We start from the raw sequence: 20566 nt of genomic DNA on the forward strand, positions 1-20566 counted from the left end.
GCGCGAATATAATAAAGATGACAATACTCCCCAAACTAATCTATTTATTTAGTGCTATACCAATCAGACTCCCAAGAAACTATTTTAATGACCTAGAAAAAATAACAACAAAATTCATATGGAAGAATAAAAGGTCAAGAATTGCAAGGGAACTAATGAAAAAAAACTCAGAGGAAGGTGGTCTAAGTGTACCTGATCTAAAGCTATATTATATAGCAGCAGTCACCAAAACCATTTGGTATTGGCTACGAAATAGACCGGTAGATCAGTGGAACAGATTAGATACAAAGGACAAAAAAGGGTACATCTATAGCAATCTAATCTTTGACAAACCCAAAGATTCCAACATTAGGGATAAAAATTCATTATTCGGAAAAAACTGTTGGGAAAACTGGAAATTAGTATGGCAGAAATTAGATATGGATCCACACTTAACACCATATACCAAGATAAGATCAAAATGGGTCCATGATTTAGGCATAAAGAGGGAGATAATAAATAGATTAGAGGAACAGAGGATAATCTACCTCTCAGACTTGTGGAGGAGGAAGGAATTTATGACCAGAGGAGAACTAGAGATCATTATTGATCACAAAATAGAAGATTTTGATTACATCAAACTAAAAAGTTTCTGTACAAATAATACTAATGCAAACAAGATTAGAAGGGAAGTAACAAATTGGGAAAATATTTTTAAAAACAAAGGTTCTGACAAAGGTCTCATTTCCAAAATATATAGAGAACTGACCATAATTTATAAGAAACCGAACCATTCTCCAATTGATAAATGGTCAAAGGATATGAACAGACAATTCTCAGAGGAAGAAATTGAAACTATATCCACTCACATGAAAGAGTGTTCCAAATCACTACTGATCAGAGAAATGCAAATTAAGACCACTCTGAGATACCACTACACACCTGTCAGATTGGCTAAGATGACAGGAACAAATAATGACAAATGTTGGAGGGGATGTGGGGAAATTGGGACACTAATACATTGCTGGTGGAGTTGTGAAAGAATCCAGCCATTCTGGAGAGCAATCTGGAATTATGCCCAAAAAGTTATCAAACTGTGCATACCCTTTGACCCAGCAGCGCTACTACTGGGATTATATCCCAAAGAAATACTAAAGAGCGGAAAGAGACATATATGTGCCAAAATGTTTGTGGCAGCTCTTTTTGTTGTAGCTAGAAACTGGAAGATGAATGGATGTCCATCAGTTGGAGAATGGTTGGGTAGATTGTGGTATATGAAGGTTATGGAATATTATTGCTCTGTAAGAAATGACCAGCAGGAGGAATACAGAGAGGCCTGGAGAGACTTAAATCAACTGATGCTGAGTGAAATGAGCAGAACCAGAAGATCACTGTACACTTCAACAACAACACTGTATGAGGATGTATTCTGATGGAAGTGGAAATCTTCAACATAAAGAAGATCCAACTCACTTCCAGCTGATCAATGATGGACAGAGGTAGCTACACCCAGAGAAGAAACACTGGGAGGGGAATGAAAATTGTTAGCACTAATATCTGTCTGCCCAGGTTGCATGTACCTTCGGATTCTAATGTTTATTGTGCAACAAGAAAATGATATTCGCACACATGTATTGTACCTAGACTATATTGTAACACATGTAAAATGTATGGTATTGCCTGTCGTCGGGGGGAGGGAATAGAGGGAGGGGGGGTAATTTGGAAAAATGAATACAAGGGATAATATTATAAAATATATATATATATAATTAAAAAAAAAAAGAAATATTACATGTGATATTAAAACAGCTTTTTTGGTGACATCGACTCTTAAGACCAACTCATAGCATTTTGGAGTGAGGAAGGTAGATCATCCAATATAGAAATAATAATAGTTTATATTTACATAGAATTTCCCACTTTACAAAGTCCTTTCCTCACAATAATGCTACAGGGTACTTTGAAAATAACTTGCTGAATTTATTATGTAGTTTTTGAAAATCACGCTGTGTAGTTTTCTATACAATCCTCTTTTTTTTTCTGTTCAACTTTGTATATAGAAATGCTTCTCTTTTTATGTGTATTTGAGAGAAGAACAAATTTAAACAATAACCCAGGGAGGGAAATATATAAATAATAATCTAATTTTAAAGAGAGGTTCTGACCCACCCTTTCCTCCAGCTTGGTCCATGACTAGTATAGAGAGGAACTAGCTATCAAACTTTTGTCACCAGACATCCAATGTTCTTTCCAATAGAATGTAAACTATTTGAGAGGAGAATCTGTTGTATTTCAGTTTTTAAGTTTGCCTCTCTATCCTCATCTAGCACAAAACACATAGTAATTGCCACTAGAATCAGAAGGCCCAAGTTCAAATCCAGCCTCTGACACTTAGCGGTGTAATGTCAAATCTATTACCGTCCAGGGCCCCATTATACCACTTATAAATCAAAGCTATTCATATAATTCATATATGCATATTCATATAAATCAAAGGACTCTTCAGATCTAGGATCCCCAAATCCTCCTGGAGCAAAATGAAGCAGAAAATAGAGAACAAGGCCTTGGGGTGAAAATAATTTGAGTTGAAGTCCTCCTGCCTCTTATACAAACTGATTTGGAGAAGTTACTTCTCAGTGGTCCAAACAAGTCACCAGGACTGTAATTACAGGCAAATATGGAGCTTCCTTGGTAGAGAAAATGTTTTATAGCAGTTAAGTTATAGACCCAGACATATATAAATACTGACTTGCACTGAAGTTCACTATACTACAGTCAACTAGGGCCATAAATACCCTCCCACCTTTGGGGGGAAGGGATGAGAAATTAGGGAGGGGGGTATGGAGCTTTAAGAAGAAAAATTTTGAGAACTATTGTCTCAGAGTAGAAATACAGCCTATCCTACCTAGATCTCCAATGATAATGTTCCTAGCTTTCTCCCCTCCCCACCTCCATATTCATCCTTTTTCCCTTCTCTTACTGGCTATGCTATACTGTGATGACTACTATTAAATTAACCCAAGCCCACCAATCTCTGGATGTTCTTCCAGGACCAAGATAACACTTTTTCTATTGTCAATTCTCCATTTCTCAGATTTCCTATTGCCATTACCCTCCCCTATGGCACACTTACCCTGGAAAACTCCCAACTTTGTAATAAAGCTAATAGTCTGGAGCTAAGATGGCTGAATCTAATGATTTCAAACCAAATAGGCTGCAGCCAGACAAAACATGTATCACACACCATCCTCTAACATTTCTGACTGGAGCCCTTCTTGTAACCATTGATATTTTGTACCATTCTCCTCTTTCACTCTGCATATTAGGAAGATGTGCAAACTGGGACTATATCCAAGGCATATTCCATCACTGAGAAGAAAGGACTGGAAGATACACTTTTCTTTAAGCATCCCTTAAATATACTCTGAACAATTATGGGAACCATCTACTTGGGTCAGCTAATTTCACTGGAAATAAGAAATAGCTTCATGGGCCTCAGAGGAGTATGATGGCAATAACTGACATTTATATAGCACTTCCAAATATTTTACACACATTATTGCCCTAGAGTCCTAAATACTTATGAGATAAGTATTATGGATATTATAATATAGAAAAGGTCAATGAGACTGTGAAAAGTTAACCATTGCTGAGGAAAACACAACTAGTAAGTAAATGAGGTAGAATTCAAATTCAGGTCTTCCTGACTGTACATTTGCAATACTGTGTAGCCACCCTACTTTGCAAGAAGAATCAGAAGATCCCAAACAGACTTACCAGAGCTCATTGTGGTAGAAGGGATGGTTTTCAGCCAGGAACTGGTTTTCTCTCTGTAAAAACAAACAACCTTTTTGACTTCAATGAATAAAACAGATTTCAGGGAGATTTTAGAGAATATGAAATCTTAAAATTTAGAAGAGACCTCACAGATTATTTTTTAAGTAAATTGTCTGTTGTCCTTCAATCTCAGAGAATGAAAATGAAATCACTACATTGGGATCAAGGTACAATGTATTTTATTGTAGCTGATCAGACCAATATGAGCTCAGAAGGCTTTACAAGTCAAGCACAAACAGACTTCATGGAGAACTTAAAGAATATGGAATCTTGAAAATTTAGAAGGGACCTCATAGATTATTTTTTAAGTAAATTGGTTGTTGTCTTTCAAATAGACTTCATGAAATCTTAAAATTTAGAATATAGAATCTTATAATTTAGAATCTTAAATTTAGAAGAGAACTCACAGATTTTCATGTAAATACAATCTTTATGTAAATACAAAAATAACCAATCTAGCTATCCCCTTTTACTTTATGAGTAAGTTCACCCCATTTACATTCCCAGTTATGATGGCTGTGGGTATTTTCCTATCACATTCTCTCTTATACTTTTCCTTCTCTTTGTTTTTCATCTTTTCTTTAATTTAAGGATTTGTTTAAAATAAATGCTTCCATTAATGTGCCCTTTTTCTAATTTCTTTTCTCTTTTCCTTTCTAATTTTTTTAAATAAAATGTATTTCTACATATGTATACTTCCCTCCTTTGACAAGTTTTTACAAGAGTACATTTCAAAGATCACCTCTTTCTTCCACCTTTCCACCTTCCACCTTTCTTCCTTCTATTTTGTAAAGGCTTTTAGGTGCACACCTCAATTTCATAAAATCATTTTCCCTTCCCTATACCCATTGTATTCTTCTTACCTTCCTATTCTGTTCTTATTTTAAGATAATCAAAACACAATAAAACCATTTCCCAGCCCTTGTAATTAATTAGTTGACCTAATATGTGAAAATGATAAAGTTTTGAGGAAATGTACATCACAATCCCATATTAGAATGTAAATAGTTTATCTTGTTTAAATCCCTTTCAATGGTTCTCTTGACTACTGAGTTTACATGCTAAATATTATACTCATTCCTGTATACCTAGGGAGAATATGAAATCTTAAAATTTAGAAGAGACCTCACAAATTATCTTTCAAGTGAATTGGTTGTTGTCTTTCAATCTCAAAGGAACCAAAATGACATCACTATATTGTGGTCAAGGTACAATATATTTGATTTTGGCTATGTTATTCTTGAGAATTTTCATTTTGTGATTTCTTTCAGGAGGAGATTGGTACATACTAGTTCTACTTTTCTTTTTAGTTCTAAGATCTGGGCAATTTTCTTTTAGGATTGTTTTTGAAATATGATGTCTCTGAAGTATTTTGACTTTAATGAAATATTTGTAAAATACTTGGTACTTAGTAAGCCTTGACACCAAGTAGGTACTTAATAAATGCTTATTCTCTTTATCTTTCTCTTTTTTCCTATTTAAAAAAAGTCTTTTCACTTTGTTTTAAGATTTCTTGCTATCTAATGGGGCCATTAGCTTCAATTTGGTCAATATTAATTTTCAGGGAGTTGTTTTTTGTTTATTTGGTCTTAGATAAAGTTTTATATCTTTTTTTTTTTTTTTTTTTTTTTTGCAAGCTACTAAGTTTCTTTTCAAATCTTTCTTCCATAACTCATTTATTTTCCCATTTTTCTTCTAAGGCTTTCATTTGGTTTTAAAAATTATTTTTAGCTCTTTTATATAATCTCTCAACATCATCTTTTCCAGAAATTCTGATTAGACCTGGTTTTCTTTGAGATTTTGTAGATATTTTTGGAGCTTTTCTCCTCTCATTTTGTTTCTTGGGCATCTCTGTCACCATAATAGTTTTTTTGTGGTGGGATTCTTTATTTGATCATTCTTCCAGCTTACTTCCTCATGTTAGAATATCTGATATTAGGGATGGACTCTGTACACTTCTGGAGAAATGTATGGGCTGGAGGCTGACACAGTGGTCTAACCCCTGAACACAAGTCCCCTCTTGGATCTGCCCTGGATCTGTGACCCAAAACTAGGAATGATAGAGCTTCCCAGTTGGATTAGTTCCTATACTCTGCACAAGGCTAGGGTATTCTGACATGGGTCTGAGACCTTGTTTTGTCCCAGCACATAACTTCATCCTCTTTCAGTCAGTCCCTGAACACAAGAATGAGTGAGACATATTCTGGCCAGACTCAATGCCTAGTGTCCAAAGACTTCTGTCTCCCTATGGTGACCTGCACTGGGAAAAAGTGATTCATTCTGATTTTTTTCTTGGATTTCCTGATTGGGGCTTGATCTGATCTTCTGATTTTTTTTCTTGGATTTCCTGATTGGGGTTTTTTCTAGATCTTTGTAAAGATGTGTCAGAAGAGCTGGGCTATACTTCTTCCTCCTACCCTATCATCTTGGCTCTGCTACAATGGCTCAGTTTACTAGCAAATCCAATTAACCCAAATACATTACTGCCTGAGCATCTCGGTTAATCACACTTTTATTGTGCCCAAGTCAGTCTTGCATTTCTGATTCAGATTTCTCTGCAAGTTATTTCAACTCTATAGGTCTCATTTTTCTTCATCGACATAAAGGGAGCATCAGACTAAATAATCTCTAAGGTCTCTTTAATCTCTAAATTCTAAGACCTCATGAGCAGATCAGTTTCTGTAAAAAGGAATAAGGTGAATAACCAGATGGAGAGAATACCCTGCCCACCTCAGCTGTACCAGTCAAATGTCCTTGAACAGTTAACAGAAGATGACTCCTACTCCTAATGCTCTCTATCTTCCAATGTTACTCACTATCTGAGATCGCTCTGACCTGTGAGATGGCTAGCCTGTGATTTCTGTGGCAGGCAATTTGGTATGCCTCACAGATACTATTTATCCAGTGGCTGTGATATTGTAGCTTCCTGGAAAGCAATCATTTCTGCTAAATTCACAAGCATGAAGCATTAGAGTAGTATGAGATACAGTATCTTAAAAATGAGGGTAGCCTTGCTGATAGAACAGGCTATTTACTAAGAGAAAGTCACGGAGCGATTAGATAGTATGCCATTTGTGTTTTTAAAAATAATAATCTGGGCTAGACTTGAAATGTGAATCACTTGAAATAGACAAAATCTTGGTATTCATAAATCTGTCAGCTCTCTAGTTAATAGCTAACTAATACCTAAAGAACAGAAAAGGAAAAAAAACACGGATATTAAAAATTTCTGGGAACTATTCTGCCAGCTTTTAAAACGTGTGTGTGTATGTGCATGCATGTATGTGTATGTATTTATGTGTACGTATGTGCACGGCAATGAGGAAAGTGCCTGTAAATGGAATTCTTGCATATCAAAATTTATTTGTTCATTGAATCATCCTGGAAAATTTTAACTACGATACTCTATATTTTTTTGAAATTACATAAAATTACACAAATCTCTAAAATTACATAAAATCACACTCAAAGCAGCAACAAACCTTTTAATAATTTCAATTTTAAAGGGAAAATGAGAATTTTTGTAAAATGGCAATTACCCAAAGGAGCTGAGATTTTATCAGTGTGGGGAGTTCCTAGCAGGAGAACTCTTCCATAAATATTTCTATGACTGCCTAGAAAAATCTAAATTGAGGGACAAATTAAGTTACTTACTCAGGGTCATGCAGCCAGTAAGTGTCAAGAGTTATGGAAGCAGCAGGGCTTTATGATATTCTCCACTCTACTATAGCAGCCTCTCCAAATAGTAATTACCATACTCCAATTAAGTCACACACCATGGCTGCAGCATATTAGGTAGGGTTATTTTTATACAGGGAACAATAGCAGAGTGGTCTATGGGAAAACAATCACTTATCTGAAGGGAACACTATAGACTGGAAAGCCACTCACTATTCGGGAGCAAGATAACATGCAACAACACTCCAGCTTAAAAACTCTTCTCCCCTCCTCTTCCCTCATTATATAGATGAAAAAACAGAAACCTGCCAAAGTTGGACTTGCAAAATCAATTTGTGATCAAGCTTGAAATAAGGTTCAGGTGCCCTGACCTCGTGACCAATGCTCTTTCCTCCTCTTGATGCTGACTGCTTAGAAGCTTTTTCCTAGCCTGTCTCTAGAATAAACAAAATTATCTAGGCTGAAGGGAGGAAGAGATACACAAATCTAGACACACAGATAAATACAAATGGGGCCAGGATTCAAACTGCAGCAGCAGAAGAATAAACATGAGATCACATTAATTATCATCCATGAGGAGTTTCTGTGAAGAAGTATCCTATTCATAGGATAGAGTTAGAAGAGATTTTAGAGATTATCTAGTTTAAAGGTTCTTAACCTTTATATGGCAGTCTATGGAACCCCTACATATTGTTGGATCCCAAAGATTCTAAATCTTCAAGCTATCACTGTACCCATAAAGAAGGCTTAGATTTGAGATATATCATGATAGAAGGATAGAACTTGAAAAATGATGTGCAAATATTTATTTTTGTTTGTTTGTTTTTATCCAGTCATCAACAATTTTAAAAACTCCAAGAACAGGAAAGACAACTGTACAATAATGAATTTCTACCACATATCATGAGTTCTTAAATATATATATATGCATATACACATAAATGTACAAATAATATATGCATAACTAGATAGTAACAAATACCTTTATTTGACCCCTTATGCACCCCCATTCTCTTTTCTTTATGCAACTTTTAAAATATTTTAATTAATTGATCATAATAACATTCTATATTTATATGACATAACTTGTTCAACTATTCTCCATAACTTATTCAACTATTCTCAATCAACAGGCTTCCATTTTGTTTCCAGATTTTTTTGTTATAAAAATGAATATTTACATATGCACATGTATATTTATGTGTATATATGTTTATGTACATCTGTATGTGTACATGTACACACACATATACAGCCAGGAAGCCAATATTACTGGATCTATGAGTATGTGGAAGGAAATAAGGCATAACAAGACTGGAAAGGTAGGAGGGGCTAGATAATGAAGGGCTTTGAATGGTGAAAAGAACATTTTGTTTTTGGTCTTGGAGGCAATAGGGAGCCAATGGAGTTACTGAATGGAGATAAGGAGGGAAGGGGGATGTACTTAGATCTGCGCTTTAGGAAAATTATTTTAGTGGCTTAATGGAGGATGGATTACAGTGGGGAGAGACTGAGGCTGGCAGACCTACTAGCAGCAATGAGGTGATGAAGATCTGCACTATTGCATGGTATTGTCGGAGGAGACATGGAAGCATATTTTAAAAATATTACAGAGGGGAATCAACATCTTCATTCTTCTAAAATCATTCTCTTGAAGGTCACCAGGTACCAAGGATATATTTTAGGCAGACAATAAAGCTGGCAAATCCCTCTCTCCTGCTGCTTTGCAACTATCTTCATGCTGTGTTTCTTCCTCTAAATTTTCTCTAACAAAGCTTCTTAAACTGTGAGTTGTGACCCTAAAGGGTGTCTTGTAATCGAATGTGGGGGTCACAAAAGTATGATTTATTATCCATAAATGTTTAATTTGTATACTTATTTATATATTGATATATCTGGGGTGACATAAAAATGTCTTGGGTTTAAAGGCATGCATGAATGAAAAAAGTTTAAGAAGCCCTGGTCTATGATTAGCCTGACTTATACACCATCCAGCTTAATGACCTACCTCTCAATCCTCCCCCCCCCCCCAACTCCTTTCCACCTCTAGATCTGGGAATAGTAATTAAACCAACACTACCATTCCAGGAAAGGGCATGCATATCAATCAGTGCCCTAAGGTTTCATTCACCATGGACTTGTCAGTCCAATTCATCCTTCCTGGGCCACTACTATCCTATTAAAGCCCAAGTTCCTTGAGGGCAAAGACTGTCTTGGTTTTCATATTTGCATCTGTTCTATAGTTCATGAATTTTTTTTAATGATCTCACAGTGTCCTATTTACAGATGGGGAACTGAAGCTCAGCCATATGAAGTTACTTGTCCAAGATCCCAGAGCTGATTGGTGTGAGGACTAAGATCTGACCCAGTTTACTGACTCCAAACTCAATTTTTCCACCTCATCATGTTGTTGTTGAGTCATTCAGCCCTATCTTACTCTTTGTGATCCCATTTGGGGCTTTCTTGAGTATCTGACATTTGTTTCTGCAGCACATTTTACAGATGAATAAATTGAAAGAGTAGTGTGACCTGCCCAAGATGACATAGCTAGTAAGCGTCTAAGGCTGGATTTGAACTCACAAAGATAAGTTACTATACCATACTGCCACCGTCAGGAATCTGTATGAAGACCTCTTGTGGGAAAATGTTATTTTTTCAGTCTACATTGTATGGCTTTATGTTGTCGGTTGTGGTTACTCATGTTGGGGATTGTAAGAATACCACATGGGGTTCAGGCATCTAATTTGCTTCCAAAAGGGAGTTGAACCATCTAAGGAAAATATTGTTTAAAGAATAACAGCTGAGGCATGCCTAAACAAGCCCCAACAAATCATTATGGACTCCAGTTCTGGTAGTTAGTGGCAAACGTGGTCATTGTTGGAAAACTCCTAATTGGACCCAACGGGCAGGTGGACAAAGAAGGAAAAAAAGAAATGACCACATTTGACAGGTCACTGGAGCTGAAAGAGTGGGGAGAAGCCTTTTGCTGAAGAATTATAACAGACTAATTCAGAGGAGAAAATACTAATTTGCAAAAGAATAGTTCAAATGTCTACTGCTAGGGGAGGCTTCTTTTTATCTCTTCCCTCCTGGTGTCTTCCCCCTCCAAAATTACTTTGTGTTTGCTCTGAATTCATTTTTTCATTTACTTATTTGTGCTTCTGTTATTTCCTCATCAATAGAATATAATCTATTTGAGACTATTTTATCCTTGTCCTAAACAGCTTAGGGGGAATGGTGAATAGAAAGCTGGCCTCAGAAGTTAGGAAGACAAGTTCAAATCCTTCCTTACATACTTACTACTAGCTAGGTGACCCTGGACAAGTTAGTTAAGCTCTGTTTGCCTTAGATAACAACTATGTCATAAAGTTGTAAGAATAAAATAAGATAAAATTTGTAAGGTATTTGTTAAATCTTAAAGCATTATATAAAATTCAGCTATCATTATTATAATTGGACAGCTAGGTTATGAAGTAGATAGAGCACCAAGCCTGGAATCAGGAGATCATCTCTTCCTTAGTTCAAATCATTCCTCAAATCATACTTATTAGCTATATAATTGTGAACAAGTCTCAAACCTATTTGCCTCAGTTTCTTCATCTACCAAATGAGCTGCAGAAGAGCAAACTACTCCAATATCGTTGCCAAGAAAAAACCCAAATGGGGTCACACAGAGTCAGAAATTACTGAAAACTAAATTATTATTACTGTTTTTGTAGCCTTAGTGCCTGGTACACAATAGGTGCTTAATAAATGTTGTGTATATAAGGAAGTAATATCCAGAAGGTAGTAGCTAGGGAAGTAGGCTTGGGTGGGTGGGAAAATAGATCTCTTAAAAAATATTGAAACAAAGCTTGTATGTAAAAGGTAGAAGGGAGTTTTAAGTTCATCTAGCACACAAATATGTTTATATTCATTGCTCTGAAGGATATCAAATGATTTCACTGATCAGATCTTACTGTAAATTTTTCATTTTTTAAATAATAAAATTTTATAAATTGTTAATAATTAAATCTTGATCAAGAAAATGATTGTCTTTTGAATTTTTCTCACAAGCTATTATGAGAGTCAAATCTATGAAAAAGGCACAATAGCACTGGCCATTTAGTGACTCAGTGGGCTGGATACAGAGGTACTGTTATTCTGCCAGAGTTTTCTGTAGGCATAATTCATAGTGTCAGAAATAGATCACATCTCCTAATGGACAGTAAATAGGGGAGAGCTGGGAAGAAAGGGAGAATTGCATTTGGAGGATCAAGATTAATCTCCAGCTCTTACTATCTGTGTAATCCTGGCCAAATCATCTAAACTCTGTGGTCTTCAGTTTCCTCATCTAAAAAAAAAAAAAAAAAAAAAATCAAACATTTGGACTAGAATCTCTTCCAAATCTCAGCTTATGATCCTATTACCCCAGTGCATTGGGTCTGAAAGAGCATGACCTCATTTTACACATTCCACTCCATTGGCACCCTAGTAAAAGGGAAGCATTGAACTAAATGCTGTCTAAGGTCTCTCTGGACTCTAAACAGTGGTTTCTAACTAGACATAAAATAACCACAGTCCTCCAGAAGGAGATAAGATAAAGGGGTTTGAAAACAAAGGATAAAGTAACTCAATAGCAAGAACTACTCACATTCCCTGAGCAAAAATGGATTAAAGTAATTAAGAGTTGATTGTTGACTTGGGCTCCAGGCTCTCTCCCCAAAGTGTCTGGGCTAAGGACAGTCAGCTCTCCCCCAACAGCACCCTTTCTTCCAAAAAGGATCAAGGCCAGAAGGTAAATGCAACAAGTTCACCTGGAGGTTCAGGTTTTAAGTTTCCATGGGTCTGTGGGATCTCTCTCTAGCAACAGCTCTTTTGTTTATTTATTTATTTAGGTCTTTCTTTATTTATTTATTTTAAACTTAAATAAGGAATAGGAAAAAAAAAATGTCATGTGCACAGCAGAACATGAGAAAATTCAAAGTATAAGGCAATAAACGTCTATTTCAAGAAAGCCTATATAATATTATGCATTGTGTTCAGAACTGTCCTCCTTTATTTCTAGCAATGGTTCTTAAAGGGACTGTGAATTTTTATTTTAACAATAACCGTATTTTAATATAATTGTTTTCCTTTGTCATCCTATGAATTTTATCTTGTGCATTTAAAAACATTCTGGTCTACATAGAGAATCTAAGACACTGATTGCTTCAGATAAAACAGCAATATATATCTACAACGGCAATTGTTATTTTGGATAGAAACCCTTAGGGTCTGTTTCTCCCAGATTGATTTCTTATTTATTTGTCTGTTATTTGTTGTTTTACTAGGTTAAAAAAAAAAAAAAAGCTATTTTCTGACTCACTTCTAGCCTTCATCACTGAAAGTATGTTGCTTTACTCAAATTGTTGTTGCTAGGCCAAGCCCTCAGTCAAACTGAGACCAGTTAAAGACCTGGTTTAAGGGGCAGCTAGGTGGCTCAGTGGATATGGCGCCAACCCTGAGGTCAGAAGGATCTGAGTTCAAATTTGAACTCAGACTCTTACACCTTCTAGCTGGGCAAGTCACAACCCCAATTGTCTCAGCAAAAAAATAAATAAATAAATAAATAAAAAGACCTAGTTTAAAATGGCCAAGGTCTTCTCGGCATTCAATTTCCTCTCCGGAGGAGAAAGCAAAGGGAAATGGAGTGATTAGATAAAAAGTCTGGGAGCACTTATTCTTAAAACAGGGGTGAAGTAATTTGTGGAGAAGGACTTCCTAAACAATTAAAAACTAGGAAAAAATTCTTTGCATTATTCATTCGGACAGATGTCTTTTGTTTATATTAACAACTTCTACTCTACAAAAATCAGGCTGCTTTTGAAGAAGCATATTTTGGAGCAGCTTTCTCTCTCTTTTTTTTTTTTCTTTTCATTTTTCTTTTTTTTTTTTTGAGGGGCTAGGCAATGAGGTTAACTTTCCTAGGGTTCCATAGCCAGTAAGTATTAAGTGTCTGAGGCTAACTTTCACAGCATCATCTAGCTATCCCTGGAGCTGCCTTCTAGGCTGCAGAAGTGCTGAAATGAAAAGGAAATACATCCCTGAAAGGCAGCATATTGACTTAAAAAACCACAAATTAGCATTATCTATGTTGTTTAACAAAATAAATAAAAATACATTTCCCAATTATATTTTAATCTGGCCACTTTGGAGAGTGGTGCCCTACATTTGGCTGCAGGCTGAAAGTCTGATAATTCTGCGCTAGGGCCAGTTTCAAGGCAAGCAAGTCCCTTCCCCCTCCCCATCCCCCCCCCAATCTTCCAGCTTCCAGCTACACCCCAAGTGAGGTCCTCCTCCCAGGTCCCACTTTTTGGGAAGGATGCCCTTTCTTGGTCAGGCAGATCCTCCTTTAGCAGCAAAGAAACTCAGCTCAATCCTGGGATTACTTCCTCCCTCTAGGGATCTCAGCCTAGGTAAACTCCCATCAACTTTCACCCTCTCACCCCAGTCCATAGTAACAGCTTCTACCACCTTTCTAAAGAAGGAATGCAAATTGAGATTAGTCAAATTGGGAGATTTAGGACGTCATCAAAAGACATTTAGTGGTTTGGGAGTAAAGCCATAAATTATTGGAAAATGTGAATGGTAATAATGTAAACATGGGCTTTCATCATATTCCTGAGTTGGTAAGATTGAACAATTTGATATATAGGGGTTATGGCAAATGGACTGAGGGGCGGAGACAGTGTGAGTTTTTGTTTTTACTATAGTCCGGCCCTCCAACAATCTGAGGGACAGTGAACTGGCCCCCATTTAAAAAGTTTGAGGACCACTGATGGACCCTTGAAACTTTCTTCCTCTTCTTCTATGGGTTTAAAGCTGTCCTTTTTAATCTGACCTTGACTTCCTTTAATTTTTGTCTTTTTTCACTTAGAATTATAAATCCTTAACATAATAGACTTCATTTTTAATACTGATCTGGACCCTTATTAATTGCCCCTATAATTGCACTGGGGTCACAATATTATAAGAGGTTTGATAACGATTATCATAACTAGTCACAACAGTTTGAAAAAAATATTAATAAGTAAATAGCCAAGCAGAATTAGCTGCCCTAATTTTCACTGTGGGAACCCCAAGTACCTTCCTCAGAATTCATTGCCTGAGGGCAAAGCCCAGATCATCCCACCCTAGTTATGGCTGCTACAAAAGACCAAGTAAGGTAGATCCAACAAAAATTGAGAGAGTGATTGCTTTTATTATACTTTTCTGACCATGAAGCACATTACTCCCTTTTCCCATGATTCCCCATCACTTCGGAGCCAACTTTTATTGCTGTGCCTTTGAAGAAATATAAAAGAGACATTTCTAGATACATAATTGAACAGGCCTCAAAATCAATTCAGGGAACAAGAGCACTAATGCTAAATTGAAAGCTGGAAGGATAAACACAAAGAAAGCCACTGACATTTACTTTAATGGGCAGCTCAGATAAACTGAGAGCTTCATTGACTGCATTTGGAATCAGATTACTCAACTAAGGAGACAAATAAAGAGCTTATAACCCTCCACAAAGCAACAGGTTGTGAAAGGGCTGATTTTTTCTTGGGAAGGCAACACAGGAAAACACATCCAAAAGGGTCATCCTCTGCTTCCTCCCTTCTGGATTTCCTCCAATCTGGTTTCCTTTGTAACCAATTAACTCACATCTTTCTCAGAAAGGTTTCCAATGCACGTGGCCAAGTTCTTTCGTTTCTTCACTGCCCTAATCCTTTTTGACCTGTCTGTTGAAAACAAGCCCACTAACTTGTCCCTTTTCTTCCCCAAACATTCTCAGAGCCTGGCACTTTAGTGGAATGGACAGAGTGTGAGATATGATATCAGGGAGACCTGAATTCAAATTATGCCTCAAATACTTTAGTAACCTTGGGCAAACTGCAATATGCTCAGCATTGGAGACACAAAGACCCAGCCCCATCCCTCCCTTCCCCTTTCCCCAAAATACATGCACACTAAGAGTCCCTGCCCTCAAGTAGCTTTCTTCTCTGTATTAAGCTAGCTAGTATATGAGTGCTATGTCCTGGTTCCTCATTCTTGATTTCTCTGATTCTCCATGACTCTTCTTATTTCTACAAATCTTTTAACAATTCTTTTCAAAGCCAAAAAAAGCTACTTCTACTGGAAAGTCTCCTCAGCACCTACCCTTGTAGGTAGATAAGAATAAATGTCACTTTCCCCTCAAAGTTATTGATCATTTTTCTTTCTCAATGAACAATATCATTACTTTTCTCATCCCACCAGCACATAATTTAGGAGTTGTTTTGAAATGTCACTATTTCAAGGATCTGCAATTTTATTCATCTATGGACTTACTCCCTCTACTGAAACAAGAATAGGAACGAAGAAAATGGTCTTCAAATATTGCTTCCAGAAAAAGTTCACTAGCCAGTCCACTTGGTATTGATGCTCTCTGAACTTAGCCCACCTGATCCTCTGCTCAAATATATTCTACTCTTAGCCTATATTCAAAGCCTTTACAGTTTGATGGGAACCGTCAGAACATTCCCTCAGACATCATGGTTCACAGCAATGAAGACTAGATTTGGAGTTGTAATAATTGCATTTGAATCTTGGATCTACTATTTACTAGCTTGTATAACCCCCTAACCTTTCTGTGTCTCAGTTTACTCACCTGTAAAATAAACTATATGTCAATTAAAACTGTCTAAAAGCAAAATGGAGACCCTCAAGAAATGGCAGGACCCCCCTACTTGGAGGGGGTCTTCAAGCAGACACTGGATGACCACTTGCCAGTGATGTTAATAGAGAAGATTTTTTGGGAGGTATGCGTTGAACTGGATAGTTGGTAAGTTCCCTTCTAGTTCTTAAATTCTATAATTCTGTGACCTCGATGATCTAAATTTTTACTTAAGTTTAGACCTTCAGTTCCAAATCTATGATTCTTTAATCTATTGATATGGCTTTGGGGATCCCAAGTGCCCTCCATACTATGATTAGACATTAGAATAGGATTACCATCCACTCTTGTTCTGATAATGGCTAATTAACAAGAACTCATACTTATGTTTTAAGCCTTACAAATCAATTTCCTCACATAAATAGTATAGATATTACCATTTCCATCTTGTAGATTAAGAAACCAGAGCCTGGAAAGGTACCATGACTTCTATAAATTCATACAGGTTTTCTGACTCAAAAGTTCTGTGTTCTTTTCATTACAAAACATGACCTCCTGATTCAAGGCAATTCCAATAGATCTGTGATGGAAAGACATCTGCATCCAGAAAGATGGAAACTAAATATAGATCACAGCATAGTATTTTTCACCTTTTTTGTTGGTGTTTGTTTTTGTTTGTTTGTTTGTTTGTTTTTCCTCATTTTTTCCCCTTTTTGATCTGGCTTTTCTTGTACAGCATGATAAATGTGGAAATATATTTAGAAGAATTGCACATGTATAACCCATACTGGATTGTTTGCTCTCTAGGGGAGGGGGAAGGAAGGGAGAGAGGGAGGGAGAAAAATCTGTAATACAAGGTTTTACAAGGATGAATGTTGAAAACTACTTTGCATGTATTTTGAAAAATAAAAAGCTATTACTATTTATTTTAAAAAATCACACTACCTCTTATCTTCAACCTTGATTATCTTTGGCTTAGAATCCTGTATTGCTTTTGCTAACCACTAGAGCTTCAGGACTTTGCCTCTTGAGCCTATCCTAGATGCAAACATTAGATTCATTCCATACATTAATGCATTACTGTTATTGTTAATGTTAATATTACTAGGCTTTTTTGTAGCATTTAAAGGCTTGACCCTTATCATACCTAAAATGTTTATTATGTGATGTTGGGCAATTCATTCAACCTTATTGAGTCTGTTTCTTCATCTGAAAAATGAACCTATTCAATTAGATATATTCTAGAGTTGCTTTTAGTCCTGTTCTGAGAGCCTTTAAGCCTTATGATAAACCTGTGATATAGGCACCAAAGGCAGCATTGTTACTATTTGACAGATGAGGAAACTGAGGATTAAAAAAATTTCAGGGAATCTACCCATCAAACAATTTTAAATGTCAGAGATCATATTCAACCCAGGCCTTCCTAATGCAAAATACAGGATCCACTAGAACAACTTGCCCCTAAAAACTTTTAACAATTCACAAGGAATCTCCAACTCCTGGTTGCCGGCTTTTATATGACCCTAGAATTAAACATTAGAATTAAAGTAGGATTAAACCTTTACAAAGAAGGTGAGGGTGAGAAGATAGGTAGACAGATTTTACATTTTAAAATAAGTTTTGTTGTATTAAAAAAATGTAAAAATCATTCTTATTAAAAAAAAAAAAGGCTAAAGGGTGAATTTTATATTTTCCTAAACCCTTCACTACCTAAGCTGACTTTCTAAAACCTTAATAATGGAATTTCCAGGCTTACATTAATCTCTCTCAACTTTCTCTACTGCTTTAAACTTTAATCAGGTTAACTTAGCTGAGGGACCTTAGACAAGCTACTTAACCTTTCTCAGCCTGTTTCCTCATTTTTAATATAGGGATAATCATATTTATGGTATCTGCCTTATAGGCTCATTGTGAGGCTCAAAAAAGTTTGAAAAGTGATTTGTAACTGTAAAGAATTATGTAGGTACTGATATTATTACATTATCCTGTGATTATAGAAGCAAATTGGCATAATGGATAAAGTTCTGGGCATAGAGTCAGGAAGGTCCAGGTTCAAATCCTGTTTTTCTCATCTACTAACCATATGACTCCTGGACAAGTCATTAGACCACTATGTGCTTCAGGATACTCCATGAGATTTATGTATTGTGTCCTGGATAAATTCATGTTCTGACTACAGTTAAGAAGGTTGATAATTGAACAGAGGATCAGGAAGCAAGTGGTTATCACCAAGAGCCCTGGGGGGGGGGGGGCTGCCTTTATAAATTACTCTGAGTTGATTTTTCCCTAAGTAGTGTTTCAGGAGTGGCCCTCAAACTGCTTAAGCTGGCTGTGTCATTCAGAGGAAGAAAATGGAAATATAGGAGGCCTTTGTGTGGCAGAGCAATGGACCTCTAGAAAAATTGGTCATCCAGGTGATCTATGCCCATATTCACCTGGATCATATTTGTTCATGAAGAAGGTCTCATGCCTTTGGATTATAAGAATCCAAATAAACACTGGCCTTAGGACAGGGGAGAAAGAAAGAAGGTAAAGAGGAGGGAGAGGATAGATGGATGGATGGGGGGATGGAAGGAGGGATGGATGGATAGGAAGAGGGAAGGAAGAAAAAAGAGAAAATATAAATGGATGGAGAAAAAAGAGAGGAGAGCTAGCTGGCTAGATGATAGAGAAGGAGAAGGAGAGAAAGAAGATGAGAAAGATAAATATGGAGGATGAAGAGGTAGGAGAACATGCATATATTATACATATGTATGTGTATATATACACACACACACAGAGGAAGGGAGGTAAGTAGGAGGACAGAGAAGGAGAGAGAGAGAAAAAAAAGAGATGAGAGGGAGGAGAGAGACAGAACAGAGGGAGAGAGATAGACAGAAAGACAGGCAGAGACAGAGAGAGAGAGAGAGAGACAGACAGAGAGAGAGAGAGATAGACAGACAGAGACAGAGAGAGACAGAGAGACAGAGAGAGACAGAGAGACAGAGAGAGAGAGAGACAGAGAGAGAGAGAGAGAGAAACAGAGAGACAGAGACAGAGAGAGAGAGAGAGAGAGAGAGAGAGAGAGAGAGAGAGAGAGAGAGAGAGAGAGAGAGAGAGAGAGAGAGAGAAGGGGAGGGAGAAAGAGAGACAGAAAAACAGAGACAGAGGGAGAGGAAGAGGAGAGAGAATTTTGTAATCAAAAGGCTACATTCCTTATCTATATTGGTGCAGTCTTTTTAAAACTTTAAAAGGAAATTCCCAGAGATTGGTAGGAACATAACTAGGATTCACTATCAGCTCTGTCATTTATATCATGGCAGCCCCAGGCAGAATGTCAACCAGTAAGGGGCAAAACATTCTAGGCTCCCGGGTCAAAGACTCCAAGAGTGGAATTCTTACATTAGTCATTATTAATGGCTCTTGTTTAATGAAGCCAAACTACTCCAGTTCAGGTCCTTATAAGGAGGAAGGAAGAAAAAAACCCCAAAAATCCTCCAAGGGAGGGGAAAAAAAAACCTCACAGCTTCAATGTTGAGCCAGATTTCCAAAAGGAGAGCAAGTTCTTACTTGCTTTCAATTCAATTAAAGTATAATTTATACTAAAAATAGTCTAGTGTGGGATGCCAGGTGACAATATTATCACTTCTTTTTCTATCTTGCCCTGCAGAATTATTTCACTTGTGATCACTAATTTCTCAGGAAGCAAAATCTTCAAGTTTTCTTTAAAATTCATTAACTGATGATAGACTTAAATGTAGTTGTTTGATTTTTTTAAAAAAAATGTTTGTATGTAGATATATGTGTGTTAATATTATATAAACATATTTGTATTTATTTATGTTTTCATTGACAAAATAAAGCAGAGAATCATATAATAAATCTCCACAGTTTAGAAGCGTCCACACAGATAACCTAGTAAATTTAGGAAAACATAAACAGTTTTAGATTTACTTGAGAATGTTAGGGTGAAGAAGGGAAAGATTTTACTTTTACACATATAGTAAGTTCAAGAAATACCACCTTAAATTTATATATAGCCTCTATTCTGAAGGGTGGATGGGAGTAGGAAGAGGGAAAGAAAAGGGAACAAATATTTATTAAATGCCCACTATGTGCCAGGTGTTTATCATGCTAAGCACTTTACAAACATGATCTTGTTTGAGATAATTAATGCATCATCATCATCACTGTAGCATATGTATCACATTATATATATATCACATATATATGCATTGTATATGTATTGTATATGTATATACATGTGTATATATACATACCATATCACTTTACAGTCTGCAAAGTACTTTATAATTATCTCACTTGAACTTCATAATAACCTTAAGAAGTGAATGTTATTATTATCTCCATTTTACAGATGAGGAAATTGAGGCAGACAGCCGTTACTTGTTCAAGGTCATTAAAATGGGG

The 20566-nt window shown here is 36.4% G+C and overlaps 1 protein-coding gene across 4 annotated transcripts in view; it reads right to left on the bottom strand.

The window, feature by feature from the left end:
* The window catches only part of SORBS1 (sorbin and SH3 domain containing 1), a 291490-nt gene that overhangs the window by 144026 nt on the left and 126898 nt on the right, over positions 1-20566 (bottom strand). For all 4 annotated transcript variants that reach the window (XM_074295931.1, XM_074295929.1, XM_074295930.1 and 1 more), the window contains exon 4: positions 3757-3809. In XM_074295931.1, the coding sequence (XP_074152032.1) occupies positions 3757-3766 (10 nt within the window). In that variant the 5' untranslated portion in view covers positions 3767-3809. The remainder of the gene's footprint in view (positions 1-3756; positions 3810-20566) is intronic.

Source organism: Sminthopsis crassicaudata, chromosome 2 (assembly GCF_048593235.1).
Source record: "Sminthopsis crassicaudata isolate SCR6 chromosome 2, ASM4859323v1, whole genome shotgun sequence".
Lineage (NCBI taxonomy): Eukaryota > Metazoa > Chordata > Mammalia > Dasyuromorphia > Dasyuridae > Sminthopsis > Sminthopsis crassicaudata.